General features: G+C 42.8%; 1 protein-coding gene across 8 annotated transcripts in view; it reads right to left on the reverse strand.

Annotated features, from left to right (window-relative positions):
* The window catches only part of Spats2l (spermatogenesis associated serine rich 2 like), a 171,755-nt gene that overhangs the window by 107,955 nt on the left and 49,721 nt on the right, over positions 1-14,079 (reverse strand). For all 8 annotated transcript variants that reach the window (XM_076931890.1, XM_034499102.2, XM_076931889.1 and 5 more), the window contains exon 3: positions 4,052-4,136. In XM_076931890.1, the coding sequence (XP_076788005.1) occupies positions 4,052-4,089 (38 nt within the window). In that variant the 5' untranslated portion in view covers positions 4,090-4,136. The remainder of the gene's footprint in view (positions 1-4,051; positions 4,137-14,079) is intronic.

Genomic DNA, 14,079 nt, shown 5'->3' on the forward strand with positions numbered 1-14,079 from the left:
GATTTCTTCTTCCTTTGTACTTCAACAAGTCTGTGTCCCTTTTCTTCTGGATCCTCACCTCTCTGAGGCTGGTGTGACTCGCTGTTCCCTGTGGACAACCCTCTGCACTTGTCCAGTGCTTTCTCTTTGGTCTATTACAAACTCTACCATCAACTGACCTTGTCTTTCAGTGGAGATGAGTTAGATCCAGGTTTCTCGATGTTTTCATGATGGCAATAGTTTTGCTCTGTATTTCAAATATCAAACTAAGTATATAGTAAATTTAAAATTCAGAGCTAATAGAAAAAGGAACACATTATTCCTAACTCACAACCCTCATCACCTCCGTGAATTAAAAAATCCTTTACTTGAATAATTAAAGTAAGTAACATTTTGAAAGAATATGGCCAAATTTGCAGTATCATTCTGTTGATCATTGATGCAGCTATTATTACCTTTTAGGATTAAAGCTCTAACTGTACATTTCTACAGATAGCATAAAAAAAAAAGGAATTAGCAGCCAGGCATCGTATTCCCAACCGTCAGGATTTCAAGGCAGCCTCCATTACATAGGGTTCAATGCAAGCCTGAGCTGTAGGAGACCTTGTCTCAAAATAAAATAAAATAAAATAAAATAAAATAAAATAAAATAAAATAAAAGTAAGAAAAAAAAAGGAGAGAAAGGAATTCCCTTTGGAGACTAGGACACATAAATATAAACATTACTTCTTAATTTCCTTAACCTACTTTTATTAATTTACCTATAATCAAATGCAAAAGCTCCTTCACAAGACACTGCAGTCTGTTTTCAATACGAGATAAAGACAAAGCTGAGCTCTTGTTTTCTTAGAAGGCATAGCTCTCCATCAAGGTTTTCCTACCAAGTCCTGAGTCATCAAATCATTTTTTATTGGCTGTGATTTGATAGCAGAAAAACAATAAATCCATTTGTCTTTACTGTTTCCTTGGATGTGCTGTTAACAGAATGTGCTCTGTCCGCCCGAGGTCACAGTCTCTCACCCGGAAGTGTGCTTTGCTGAGTCAGCAGGGTCAGACAGCATTGTGACCACTGCTAAACAAGCGGCAGATCATGATGTAATGAGGGAGGGGCCTCCAAACCACTTCTTATTAGCACAATAGCTTTGTCCAGAGAGATTCTGCACAAGGCAACAAAACCATTTAATTAAATATAAACTGAGTTTCATTTGTAGTGAGTTTATTTAGAACACTACTGTTTTATCTTCCAATATTATCATTTCAAAAATGCAGGAAGATAGCTTATTGTGGCAGCGTCTGTCAGAGTACATTTCCAGCTACCCAGGAGGCTGAAGCAAACGGAACACCCGAGTCCAGGAGTTCAAGGCCAGCCAGCGCATCAGAGTGACAGCATGTTTCAAAAATGAAAGACTGCACTAAGATTAAAAAATAATTTTAGTTTATTTTTGGATCTCTAACTTGTCACAACTGACACAAAATACAGCGCAAATTTTAAGATGAATTAATTACACCTTTTAAAAATTCTTGGCCAATTACCTCTTTAATTAATTATATGTAAAGTATTAATGAAACAGATAAGTGTCTTTAATTTACTAGTGATAAGTGCCTAAGACACTATAAGATTCTGGTTCCTAGGGTCATATCTTTAGGACTACCAGAGAGAACAAGCTCTAAAATGTAAGACTCAAGTCCAGTCTTTTAGACTGGCAGACTCCTCTGGTATGGAGTTAGCAGACACCGTGTGTGAGCATTGTAACTGTTTACAACTGACACTCACATGTTCACTACCGGCAAGCTAATGGTAAGCCCCTTTCCTTCTATCTCCATAGCAACTATTCCACATAGTTAATTATGTGTATTATCAATGCAGGTTCATGAACAGCCGATATTTGCCGATTTTTTTAACTCCCTTCTTATATCACTGTTCACTGAATTATAATCCCCCGAGAAATTTTAGTGTAGAAAAAACTCTCATTAGCTCGCTTTGATAAAAATTAATAATAAAGTTAAACATTCACACAAAAAGTGGATGTAGCAGAATGCATTACTTGGCTCGGCTGCCTCCTGTTAGTGGAAATGTGGAGAGTATCGTGTAGGAAAGGAAGGCCAAGGACAGAATAATAAACATGTAGATAGGTGTGAGTCTGCTGACTGTCCATGGCTTTCAGTAGGTGGAGTGAATGAATCAATTCCTGTTGGAGAAATGAAATCTGAAACAATGCTCCCAATTTACAGTTTGTAGGGGATAACCTTTGACTTCTGAGTCTGGGACAGGTAACGAGCTGTCCCAAATATTAGCATTTCAAATTTTATTTATAATAGCAGCATTTCAATATTTTCTGAAAAGAATTTTTGGCCCTTCCCAAACTTTCCTTTTTACAAATGAGAAAACTTGGACCCCCAAGTGTCTCAGTTAAGGAAACTATTATAAACAAAATCACATGATGAGATGGTGGGCAACCCACAGAGCCAAGAACTGAGTCTGAATCTTTTGTTCCTGATTCAGGGAGATTCTACTAAGCATCTCCCCCAGGCAAGCCTGTAAGAAGAACTAGATGAAGAAAAATGAGCACGGTATAGACCTTAGGGAATTCGGTTGAGGATTACCAGTCAGGGCACAGAACCCACTTGTGGTAAGCTACTACAGAGGAAGCACAATGCTTTCTTAGAGCACTATGAATGGAAGTGCAGAGACAGCTGAGCCTAGGAGGCCAAGGAGAGCTTCCAAGTGGCTGTTACCTCTAAGCTGGGCCTTGAGTTTGCCAGTGAGTGGGATATGGTGACAAAGGAAAAGGGACATATTCTCTAAGATTAGCCAATAAGGTTTCTGTTTGTTCTAGCACCCATATGAAAACTCTATTAGCCCTTATCACTGTATAGTCTAGACACGTCTGAGCTCAGAGAGTCCAGTGTATGGGGAACTGTTCAACAGTTGCCTTTGAACTAAACGCTCTTGCACAGGCCAGTGACCAGCGGCAACTCCACACACTGTCATACTGACTGCTGCCCGTCATGCCTGCAGTGGTACCACCTTCTGTGAGACCTTATTTCTTGGCTTCAGATAGGGGAAGTCCTATCTCCTGCTGTTTCACGTTGCTTCCAAGGTTAGAAGATGGCATGTAAACTCACACAGTATTAGCATTAGGGCAGTAGGAAGCCAGTAGCGCTGGCTTCTTTTTCTGATGGTACAGAGTTATATAAATGTGACTCAGCGGAGACAGTACTGTGGCCTTCAGCTCATTTGCCCCAGGCCCTGCTCCAAAGACATCACTGGCCACAGGTAAGTCAAAGGATGTACGGCTGTGAAACATTTCCTTTTTCAGAGACTTTCTGAGTTTCATATACTCACAAAAACTTCCCATTAGTTAAGAGAAAAATTCACAAAGTTTATTCTTCTGGGCTAGCCAGGACTTGTCTTAGTAACTAATGCTCTGGAAGGGCAAGCTCCCCTGGGAACTCTGCTCCCTTACCTGGGTTCCTACAGACTAATTCTTCACACCTCTGCTGCATCCCTCCCTTTGAAATGTCAAGGCCAATATCAGAGGTAACTAGAGCATTGACACAACCAGCAACCCAGGCGTGGGCTAAGTGCACGCATGTTCAGACAGTGCACCTAGGGACAGGTTGTTCTCTCTTCACAGTAGTTCACAGCACTTCTGTGAGCTACTCTACCTAGTGTCCACAACACACTGGAGACATGGATCAATCTGGTTGAACAGAGCAGGACGGAGAACTGGGTACGTGCATTTTCTAGGGAAGCTGTAACAAATCAGTATAAACTTGGTGCAAAACACCTCAGTCCTAACAACACATGGTTCCTTCCCCAAGGAACCATATTTTTCCTGCATTCAAGACGCCCCCCTGGCTACTGCCTTTAGCCTGTACCTCCATCTTTCTTCTCCCTTCCAAACCTATCACCTCGCATCTCCGACCGCCTCTCTCCAACGTTAATCACAACGGCTGATTTTTGTACTCCCCACCAGTTTTTATTTCCTTAGGGGAAATATTACTCCTTTTCAGAACACATAATCTATCTGAATGGAACAGTACACCAAAGTGAGTGGAGATTGTTTACTTGCTCGCCGAAGCTCCGGTTTCCTGTGTTCCAGCCATGTACTTGCAGCGGGACTAACCAGGGCTTTCAGCTCTGACCACAGGACCTGGGGAAGAAAAGGTCTGAATTAACCACTCAACTCCTGTGAGCAGCCATTATTAGATTATCTCTACAGTGCTCAAAATGCTAGCTAGTAAATGACCAGCTCAGAATTACACTTGTACATGTACCTTTTAATACCTCTTAGATTCTGAAATTAACCTATGAAGGTGGAGCCATATATTAATGTTTTGTTCCTAGCTAAAATCATAGATATTCTTGACCCAATGACATCCTGCTTTTATTGCTTTTCCTAATAACGAAAGTAAGGGACAAAATCAGATTTTTGCTTCCAGCAGCTTAAACAGATAAAAATCAGCCTGTCAAAATCCAGGTTGGTTTTGTCTGGGTGAGAGGAAAAGCAGAAAAATAACTGAAGGCGATGAATGTGGACATTAGCAAGGAAAAGCGCTTGGCTAATCCAGTAAACAAACGCAGGTCCCAGATGGGGTTTGTACAGCACTGGAGGAAGCAGAGTGTCTTTTTATGGTTATTTTCCTGAGCAGACATTCCTTAAAGAGATGCACATTTTACAATATGGTGTGAATAGCAATAGCACAGTTTTTTTTTTTTCCCACAAGTTTTCCATTCACCAGCACTGAAAAGCTTAAATGTGGTCATGACAGGCCTCAAGTCTATTTCACTGTCCCTTTCATGGAGGTGGAGCCTAGACTCGGAGGAGGATATGGGCCAAGGGGCAGCAAGGCCAGTGTGGCCTGGAATCACACACGAAGAGGGGAACTTGGTGAGTCTAAAAAATTGTCACCTGGAAAATCTATTTTTATTCAACCTTATGGTAGCAATAGGTAACTGTGGGAATGTCTCCGCCCCACCCCCCACCCCTGTGTGCGCATGTACCAATGTGGGTGTCAACCTCAGAGATCATTTCTCAGGAACCGTCCTTTTTTATTTTACTTTATTTTTTAAAATTGCTTATTTTTTTTTTTTTTTTTTGTTTCAAGACAGGATTGAAATGGAAACGTATGGTTCTTTGGAAAGTCAGTTGTGTCACATAATGTTTTGCTGGGGCAGACATGTGGAGTGTTTTCATGAAGCAGACACAGTTGAAAAGATGTTTTGCCAAAGCAGACACAGGTGAAAGGATGCATGATATTAAGAAGGAAACAAATATAACCCAGCAGTCGGTGGATGATGTTGGATGGTATTGGTACACCTTGCCATTCCTTAATGGTCATCATTTGTTGTGACTTTATAGAAAGAAACACACCAAAAAACTTCTGGTGGTGTTCTGGCAGCTTCTTGCCACTTTTGTGGACTGGGGCAGATTGAAAGAATGATATCAGCTGATACAGCTTCACGAGGAGTTTTGCTAAGAAAGACTTACATTGTGTTTGGCTGAGGAAAGACCCTCGGGAGGACACGCGATATATGGAGAGTGTATAAATAGACTCAATGGGCAGCGATGGAGGCTTGCGTGGCTAGCTTTGCAACACTTCATTGGTCTAGCATCTTCGTCTTCGTTGATCTTCACTTTAATGAGAGGCACAGCCAAGGACTTCCGGCATCCCTGGTCACTTCTGCTGACTCGTGCCAATTTGGCCGCGGCCTGGCTGTTTCTGCTGGGTCATGGCACTGCTGCTGACATGTTTGCTTCCTGATACTACTGAACTGGACTGCTGGTATATATCCTGACAACACAGATTAGATTTGCTCCAAAGAACTATTTCTAAACAGGTCCACTTCCCCTATACCCCAATAACCTTTCTTTTCCATTACCTCTGATGGGTCGTGGGCTAGAATGGAGGTTTAAGAACCTTTATTAAAAGTAGATTTTGAAAATTTAGGCCCATACAGGGTCTTTTGCTGGGACCTGGGGCTCACTAATTAGGCTAGGCTGGCTGGCCAGTAAGCCTCAGGAATCCTATCTCTGTCTCCATCTCCTCTTCATGGAGATTATAAATTCACACTGCCTTGACTGGTTTTCACATGCAGGGTGCTGGGGCTTGAACTTGGATCCTCACTCTTGCACTCACATACTTTGCAGGTGGACTAACCTAGCTCCCCAGTTTTTTTTTTTTTTTTTTTAATGGGAAAGAGTTTATCTTGTCACAAGTGTGGAGACTGAGACACACAAACTTACAATGCCAAGCTCCTACCTCATAGGAAGATTTTTTTCCTACTTTAGATCCTTCTCTGTTCTGTTTTTAAGTCCCTTCACTGAACTCGGGATCAAAACATGCTTCACAGCCCAGTCCAGCAAAGCTAGAGGCAGAGCGACCTGTTGTCCCCATACCTATCCTTGCCTTCTATGCAGAGACCCAGGCTTCCGATGTCTTCTTTCCTCCTCACCCTACTCTCTCTAGCTCCCTTTCTTTTTCTTCATGGACTAGAATCTAGTTTTAGCTTATCAACAACTAGAAGGCATCACCCAGGTCAAAGCCATAGTTCCCAGTCCCTGTGCAACCCCACAGGGCAGGCAGCATGTAATGGCCAAGGGAATATGAACAGAAGTGATCTGCAGGGTTGTAGGTCATCCCTCTTTCTTTAGGTCCTTTCTTTAGGTCCTCTGAGCCCTATCTCCACATGGCTTTCCTCATTGGAGTGCCTGGCCTATTCCACTATAGAGAGACTGGCTCACTTGTTTTTAGACAAAGGTTTCTGTTTCTCTGATCTTCTGTCACAGCAAATCAATATTTCAAGCAATATTTAACTCCAAAATTTCCCACACCAGCTTCCCTGGATTTCCAGCATTCATGAGTCTGGATGAGGGCTGGATGCCCTCAATGTCTGTATATACACATCCTGACACTCCGAAGAGATTATATGGAGAGGCAAGGAACTGATTTCTGAATTACTATTAGAGGCTTTTGAAAAGCTGAATCTTTGGGATAACTATACAGAGACCCAGGGAAAACATCTAGTAATTCCTGTATTTAATTTCTATCACAAAATCAGGGTGTAAAAATCAGAGACAATACAGAGAAATGAATATCTCCAAACAGTCATGATGGCTCAGGGCTGGTTTGCTGGGTCATAAGGTGAAGATTCCTATTCCCGACAAAGACAAATCACAGAGGTGAACTTCTACAGTGGAAACAGTGGAACACTGAGTAAGTTGGATGCGAGTTCTCTGAACCCCTACTCCATCACTTCAGCAATCGAGTCTTTCTCTGTAGATATTTTTAACTGGACAGATTTGCATTTTTCACAACAGTATAGCTCTTCCCTGAGATGGCAGGTGACCTCAGGAAAGCTTTTTCATGTAGGGGCCTGGGCTTCTTGTTTTAAAATGTGATCCCCACACCATCATCACCCTCCTTCTCTTATCTCGGTCCCCCCGCCCCACCCCACTGCCTCTGCTTTTGATTACCAGTAACTAGAAACAAGGTTTCTGTTCTCTGCATTTTGTTTCATGTGACCATGTCAATTCTACACTGCCAGAGTCTGCAGAGTGTAATGGTGGGGACAGTATGTACATATTTGTGTCTAGATATATATACATGGGTAGGGATGGGGTAGAGAATGGAGCTAGAGAGAGGCTTCAGAATGCATGTTCAGTTAATGATCAACAGCTATGCCATGTTAAAGACAGATATACACATAGGCAGAGGTGTGCATGGGCATGCATACATGTGCTCATATGCATGTATGCACACACACACACTCACACACAGGGGTCAGGGAAGTATCAATTAGCAAGAATCTTAGGCTTCAGAATGGATACATCTTCACTGAACACAAGTCTGTTGGTTCTAACACTGGGTTTTGTGCATCTTGTTAGTTCTTTTGAGAAGAGAAATCATATCATTTGTTTGGGTCAGATATATATATATGAAGCTCCAGAAAACAGTATTAGAATGCAATAAAAGCTAAGCAGTGCAGGATTACTGACTAGGAAAGAAAGCACATCACTGGGACACTGCTGGGTTCCCACTACCCATTTCTCCTGTGTAATTCATAGGTGTGTTTGAAAAGATAAACCAGACACGCTCCACTAAATCTCCTCTTACTTTGATAGCGAAGCCTGAGCCTGTCTCACTTGTTCTTGGCCTTAAAGTAGTCTGGGGTACAGGCTCTGAACCTGGTTAGGGACAAAAGAAGTAGAAAAGGGGGTGTGATAGCCCTCCTTGTCCATGACTCATCTGCCCAGTGCAAGGGTAAAGGTTTTGCACATCTTCCTGGCTTCATGTTGTGCTTGACCTTTCTCCTGCCACTGTCTTAGAGAGTCAGTTTTCGATGAAGCAGAATGACCTTGTAAGAGAATATCTCACCTGGGCTTGCTAGCTGTGCACATCTGGTTGACCTTAACCCTTAATAGCACAGGGCCTGGGGGGAAAGGCTACAGTATGTAGGCTGCAAAAGACTAGGGAGGAGACTCCATTCATGTTTCTACTGAGAAGCCCTCATCCCAGATGGTTGTTGTAGGTGTGGCCTTTTAGGGGCGGTGCACCTACACTCCTGTAACTAACCCCTCACCTATGCTTTGTAAGGAAGTTCATTCAATAAGCCCATCCATTTCCCTGAAAGAGCTTAGGTAGATTCATGCCTCGGTTTATTGTTGGGACTTAGAAGGAGGGATAGAGTTACTTACGTCTCCCTCTGGGAAGGAACTTTAGGAACACCCTTCTCTGAAGTCACTTAAAGCATCTGCTAGGTACAAAACTGGGCCTTCAGTCTCCTCTTGCCTGCTTTCTCCATATACACTGTGGGATACCACTAAATAATTTCTGATTAATGGATGGGGTGGGAGTCCCTGAAACTCCAATGAAACTGTTTTGACATTGAGGCTACATGGTTTTTGATCATTCCCTCCACTAATTATAGTGCTTGTACATAGAATACACACACACACACACACACACACACACACACAGAGACAGAGAGACAGAGAGATTCATTCAGTACATTTCAGTAACTTAGTATTAGTGAAGTTAGTCATCCCAGGACACCAAAATCCATAAATTCTTAGTTCCTTATATAAAATGATATAGCATTTGCATATAAGATATTGATATACATTAAATCACTTAGATCAGCTATACTACATACAAACATAAATGCTATGTAGAAAATTATTACACTGTATTATTTAGAGAATAAGACCAAAGGGGGGGGGAAGTGTATACAACTTCAGCAGGCTTTTTATCCTGGATATTTTTGACCCACAGTTGGCTAAACCCACAGAATGGAGGGCCCACTATGTACATGTTATTTATAAATGTCAAATACATATTTCAGTTTGAACATGTCTTATACTTATAGGAGTATTTAACTAGAAATTAAACAGTGTCAGTGTACATGCTGGTGTATTCTTGTGGCAGCCCACCGGTTTTCTTACTCTATCCTGGAGGCCACTGCTCCAGACTCTAAATGTGCTGCAGAAGCTGAGAGAGAACTTCTGAAGGACTTGAGTAGTCCAGAGAGGCACTGAAGGGGCATCAGTCCATGCCATGCCTTGAGCCCATCCCTGCGCACTGTCAGGCAGCTTCCCCTTCAGTGGCAGACACGCTGTTTGAACTAGAACTGGGGAGCAGAGTCAGTAACAGCGAAATGGGTTGGGCTTACAGAGACAGAAGGAAACAGGGAGGGCGCTCCAGTGGAGACTCCTTTGAAACACCTTGTTCAAGAGCAGACTTATGGACAGAGATGGGATAGAGCCTGGCTTCCATCACATTGCCACGGCCACCAATGTGCTAGAGGACAGTGGGCAACAAAGTCAGAGACTGGGAGAGGGCAGAAGGTGGTTCCATCCTGTAGAACAAAGCTGGAACAGAGAAATCTTGATTTGGCTTTGCTCTAGGACAATAGGGATTCACTGGACGTTTACAGTTAAAAGCAAAATCAGGTCAATATTTTATAAAGATCAGATGGAAATCAATATGCACTGTGGAAAGAAAGGTTTGGTTTTGATTACAATGGCTTAAAAGTCTAACAGATAAAGCAGCAAGTGAAGACGAGAGTGTGGACACAGAAATCTACTAACGGAACACAAAAAGGGTTTGCCAGCCGGCCAGGGATGAAGGGGGAGGCTATCTCAGATGTCAGACAATCCTGCCCTTTACCAAAATCACAACCTAAATGATTTCTGGAAGTTTCTATCCTGGTGTTCTATGATAAGTAATCTCAGTATAAGCTGGTGTTACTTTACCCCTATTTAAAAGCTTGGAGTTTGCCCTACTGTCCAAAGACCAAGTCTAATACAGCAGATGAGGAACATCTTCAAGGTTTGCTGGAAGAAGCAATTTCAATGCTTTCTGCCTTGAAAGGGAGGGGGCGTTCCCTTTGGGTGTGTGCTGTGAATGTGTGCTAGGTTTCTGAGTGTAAGCAAATACTCTAATCACCTTCCAGATAGAGACCAGGAAGACATTTGTGAGCCAGTTCAGTCAGATTTTTCCTGCATGTGACTTTCATATTACTTCCAGGTTTGAGGTTTATCTGTGGGGTTAGTTGAATGGGTGATGTTGAGCTAGACTGAGAGTGTTAGGTTGTAACAGTGCTGCAGCTAAGAAACCCAGGCCTTTCCACCAAGAGGCTGACTGTTCACAGTTACTGTGCACAGGCCTGTACACTTCAGTGTTTGAACACTCTGCAAATGGTCTCCAACTGACCAAAGCTTACTTTCCAAATAGAGTTCTGCAGAAAATACCTGCCGTCTGGCCTGCTGGCTATGGCCACCACTTCACTTTGAGGCAGCTATGATTTAATCCAGACCACACCATTCATTCGCTTAGTCGGCTCAGGAGGCTCTCAGGACACAAGGGTTGCAGAAGGGCTTGGGGACTGACAGCAACACTGCTCCACACAAGGGCAGGGTTGTTTCTATGTCAGCGGTTAAGCAACTGTGTTTGGGTGTCTTCAGCTACGAACGGATTAACCTTGCCATCTCTCAGGATGACATCTCCAATATATGCCAGGAGACATACACCCATGCTCTAAAATAACCGCAGAGACTTCAAACCCCAGTGCCGTTTCACAGAGAGTACTCAGATGGTCTACTTATATGTAAACGGATCTAAACCTAGTTGCTATATTCAGTAGATGTGAAATGAGAATAGCTTTTTTTTTTTTTTTTTTTTTTTTTCTATTCTCGCCACATAAAATGTAACTGTGCTTTAACGCCTAGCCTGGGAGAGCTGAAGCGTGGAGAGGGGAATTTGCTCCTGGGTTATCTGTTTAAATCTTGTTTCAACTAAGAAAATGGGTGTTTGACATGAACCACAAAAATCACATGACGTGAATAACTGCTTTCTTTTCAATATGTTTTTCCCCCCCAAAGGCAGAAATCGTTGGTCTTTGTAATTCCTGCTTGTCTCCAAAGACAGTGACAGGTGGAGCCGAGGGCCTGAACCTCCAAACTCCTGCCAGTGTTCAAGTGGCAGGGCAGCTTTTAATGATGGTGGATGTGGTTTTACTTCTCAGTAGTTCTCTTAGCTAGCCAGGTATGGGACAGAACCCACACCTGGGTCCTATTGGTACTGTTAAGAAGCACCATTTGGGCTGCAATGGTCTCTCCAGAGAGGTGGATCAGACAGGTAAGTACACATTTGAGAAAAGCCCAACCCAAAGTTAAGACAAAACTCATCTGTGAAGGTGGGCATGATGCAACAGTTTTGATCATAACAAAATTCTTCTACATCCTAGGCAATGATAATTCCACAATTATTAAGGCTTTTTAGAGTTCTTTATCAAGTGGTTTTCAGATTTTTATGTCCTATTAAGTCAGTTGGTAACAAGTTTATCATTCATTTGTATAATTCCATTTTCTCCGCTTTACCTCATTCAGAGCATGACATCATAGCCTCAGAGAATGCAAACTGTTTCTATATTTTGGGAGGGAAAAAAAGGTAATGTTAGTGATCACTTCTCTCTCTCTCTCTCTCTCTCTCTCTCTCTCTCTCTCTCTTTCTCTCTCTCTCTAAGCTAAAAATGTGTCATTCTTAACACCTTTTTTGGGAAACCATTTTTACTTCTGGATTTATGGAGAATGTGAGGATTTTCTTTCTCAGGGTATGGCCCTAGTTCATCTGCTCTGATGCGCCCACTGCCGTTACTACTCCTTAAACAGACCTATGACATGCGCGCATGCAGCGGGCTTTGCTGTGTGTTCTCACTTTCCGAACTATGCTACCTAGACTCTCATCAGAAAGGCTACCACATGCAGATATTTAATGAGCTTTGCTTTCTGGTATGGAATTCCAATAAAACATTATAGATAAAAATGCTCACCTACCAGGAATATACTGGGTGAGTCATTCAAAATCACGGGCATAAATACGCTGTCAGTGTGGGCTTAAGTCACTCTGTAAGTAGGAATATAAAATAGGACACGTGTGTGTGTGTGTGTGTGTGTGTGTGTGTGTGTGTGTGTGTGTGCAGTGACTGTGTGTCCACATGTGTGGGGGTAGCATTCCCATGCACACACATGCAGAGACCAGAAAAGGACACTGTATCCTCTTTTGCCATTTACCAGCTCATCCCTGAGTGAGTGTCGCAACCCCGGAGGCTTACTGGTTTGGCGAGGCTACCTAGCCAGGAAGCTCCCCGCATCCACTAGTGCCAGTCTTCCCCACCACCACCCTCCCATGCTGGACTCACAGGCACTAACAACTGTTCAGCTTTGAAGTGGGTGCCTGGACTCAACTCCAGCTCCTCTGCTTGTATAGACAGCACTCTTAACCACTGAGCCATCTCTGCAGCCCTATGGTGAAAAGTCTTAATAGACAAGTTTTAGTTTGTTGTGTAGGTGCCTACGATAATCTCAGTCTAAAGAACGGGAAATAAAGAACTATGCCCGAGATTCATCTAGTTTTCAACCTTTCATATACAAGGATCTTGTAAAATAGCGGAACATTAAAGCTGGAGACGGCTTGAGATTCCCCGAGTTATGTTCTATTTGCCAGTCATCTGCAAGCGTGTTTGCTTCTCTGTTTAAAGAGGCACAACGGCTGCACAATGCAGTGCAGAATGGAAGCAGAACACAGTTCAGGATTTAAAGCTGGAGCTCCCAGGCTTGCTTGTAGCCACTAGAATATTTCAAGTTCTCTGAGCACTGGTTTCATCGTTTGTAAAGAAATGCCAAAGACCAAATACCCATGTAGAAATCTTTTATAAATAATGACCACATCTGCACACAGACACATGCCTGACCACAATGCATGTGAACACTTCAATGAAAGGGGATTTTTTTTTTCTTTTTCTCTTTCACAAACACCTGGCTTTTATAGAAAGTTATTTTTAAGTCCAAACGAATTACGAAGGATTAGGGAAAGAGGCCCTGGCAGTCCATACTTGCTCTTACCTAGAACCTATTCTTGAGGTCCCCCCTTAACTATGTCTACTTTCCACAGCTATTTCCTAGTCTTAGAATCCATGGCTTTCCAAGAAAGGCTGACTTTCCATACAGGGAAACTCCTGTAGTGCAGCATAGCTCGAGGGCTGGCGATGGAGGGCTGCCACAGGGAGAAGTGGAGAGGGAGACAGGAAAGATGGAAGGGTTACCAGCATGGAGAGGGAGGAGGGGCAGCCTTTTATTATGTCGACTGGAAACTTGTTTGTCAAGTTCTTGTAAGTCTGAGATTGTAGGAATATCCAACCAGACTTTACAACCATTCTTTAAAAAGTCATTCACAGCTGACATTTCCTAAATGCCATGTTTAGCTACGAAACACAACCCTGGCCAGACGTCAAAGGTGTGCCTTTGTTGCTGGGAGCGGGTTTGCTCAGTTACAAGCAAAGAACGAACACACTCGTAGCTGTTTTCTCTTGAATTGAAAATATTTTCCTGTGTATACCCAGAAAGTACTTTAAAATGCGGTCAGAAGTAAAAGCCATGTGTATTTCCTACAAACTATCATCCAAATGGGAGGGCGGCCTAGTAAAAAGAACCCTAGGCAGCAATCAGTCTCAGTTCTGGGACTTGTGAGGTCCAAGAGTGAAGTCGGGAAGGGGGTTGGATGAAACATCTCTGAATTCTTTACCAGTGATAATTA

The sequence above is a fragment of the Arvicanthis niloticus genome, chromosome 3 (genome assembly GCF_011762505.2).
Source record: "Arvicanthis niloticus isolate mArvNil1 chromosome 3, mArvNil1.pat.X, whole genome shotgun sequence".
Taxonomy (NCBI): domain Eukaryota; kingdom Metazoa; phylum Chordata; class Mammalia; order Rodentia; family Muridae; genus Arvicanthis; species Arvicanthis niloticus.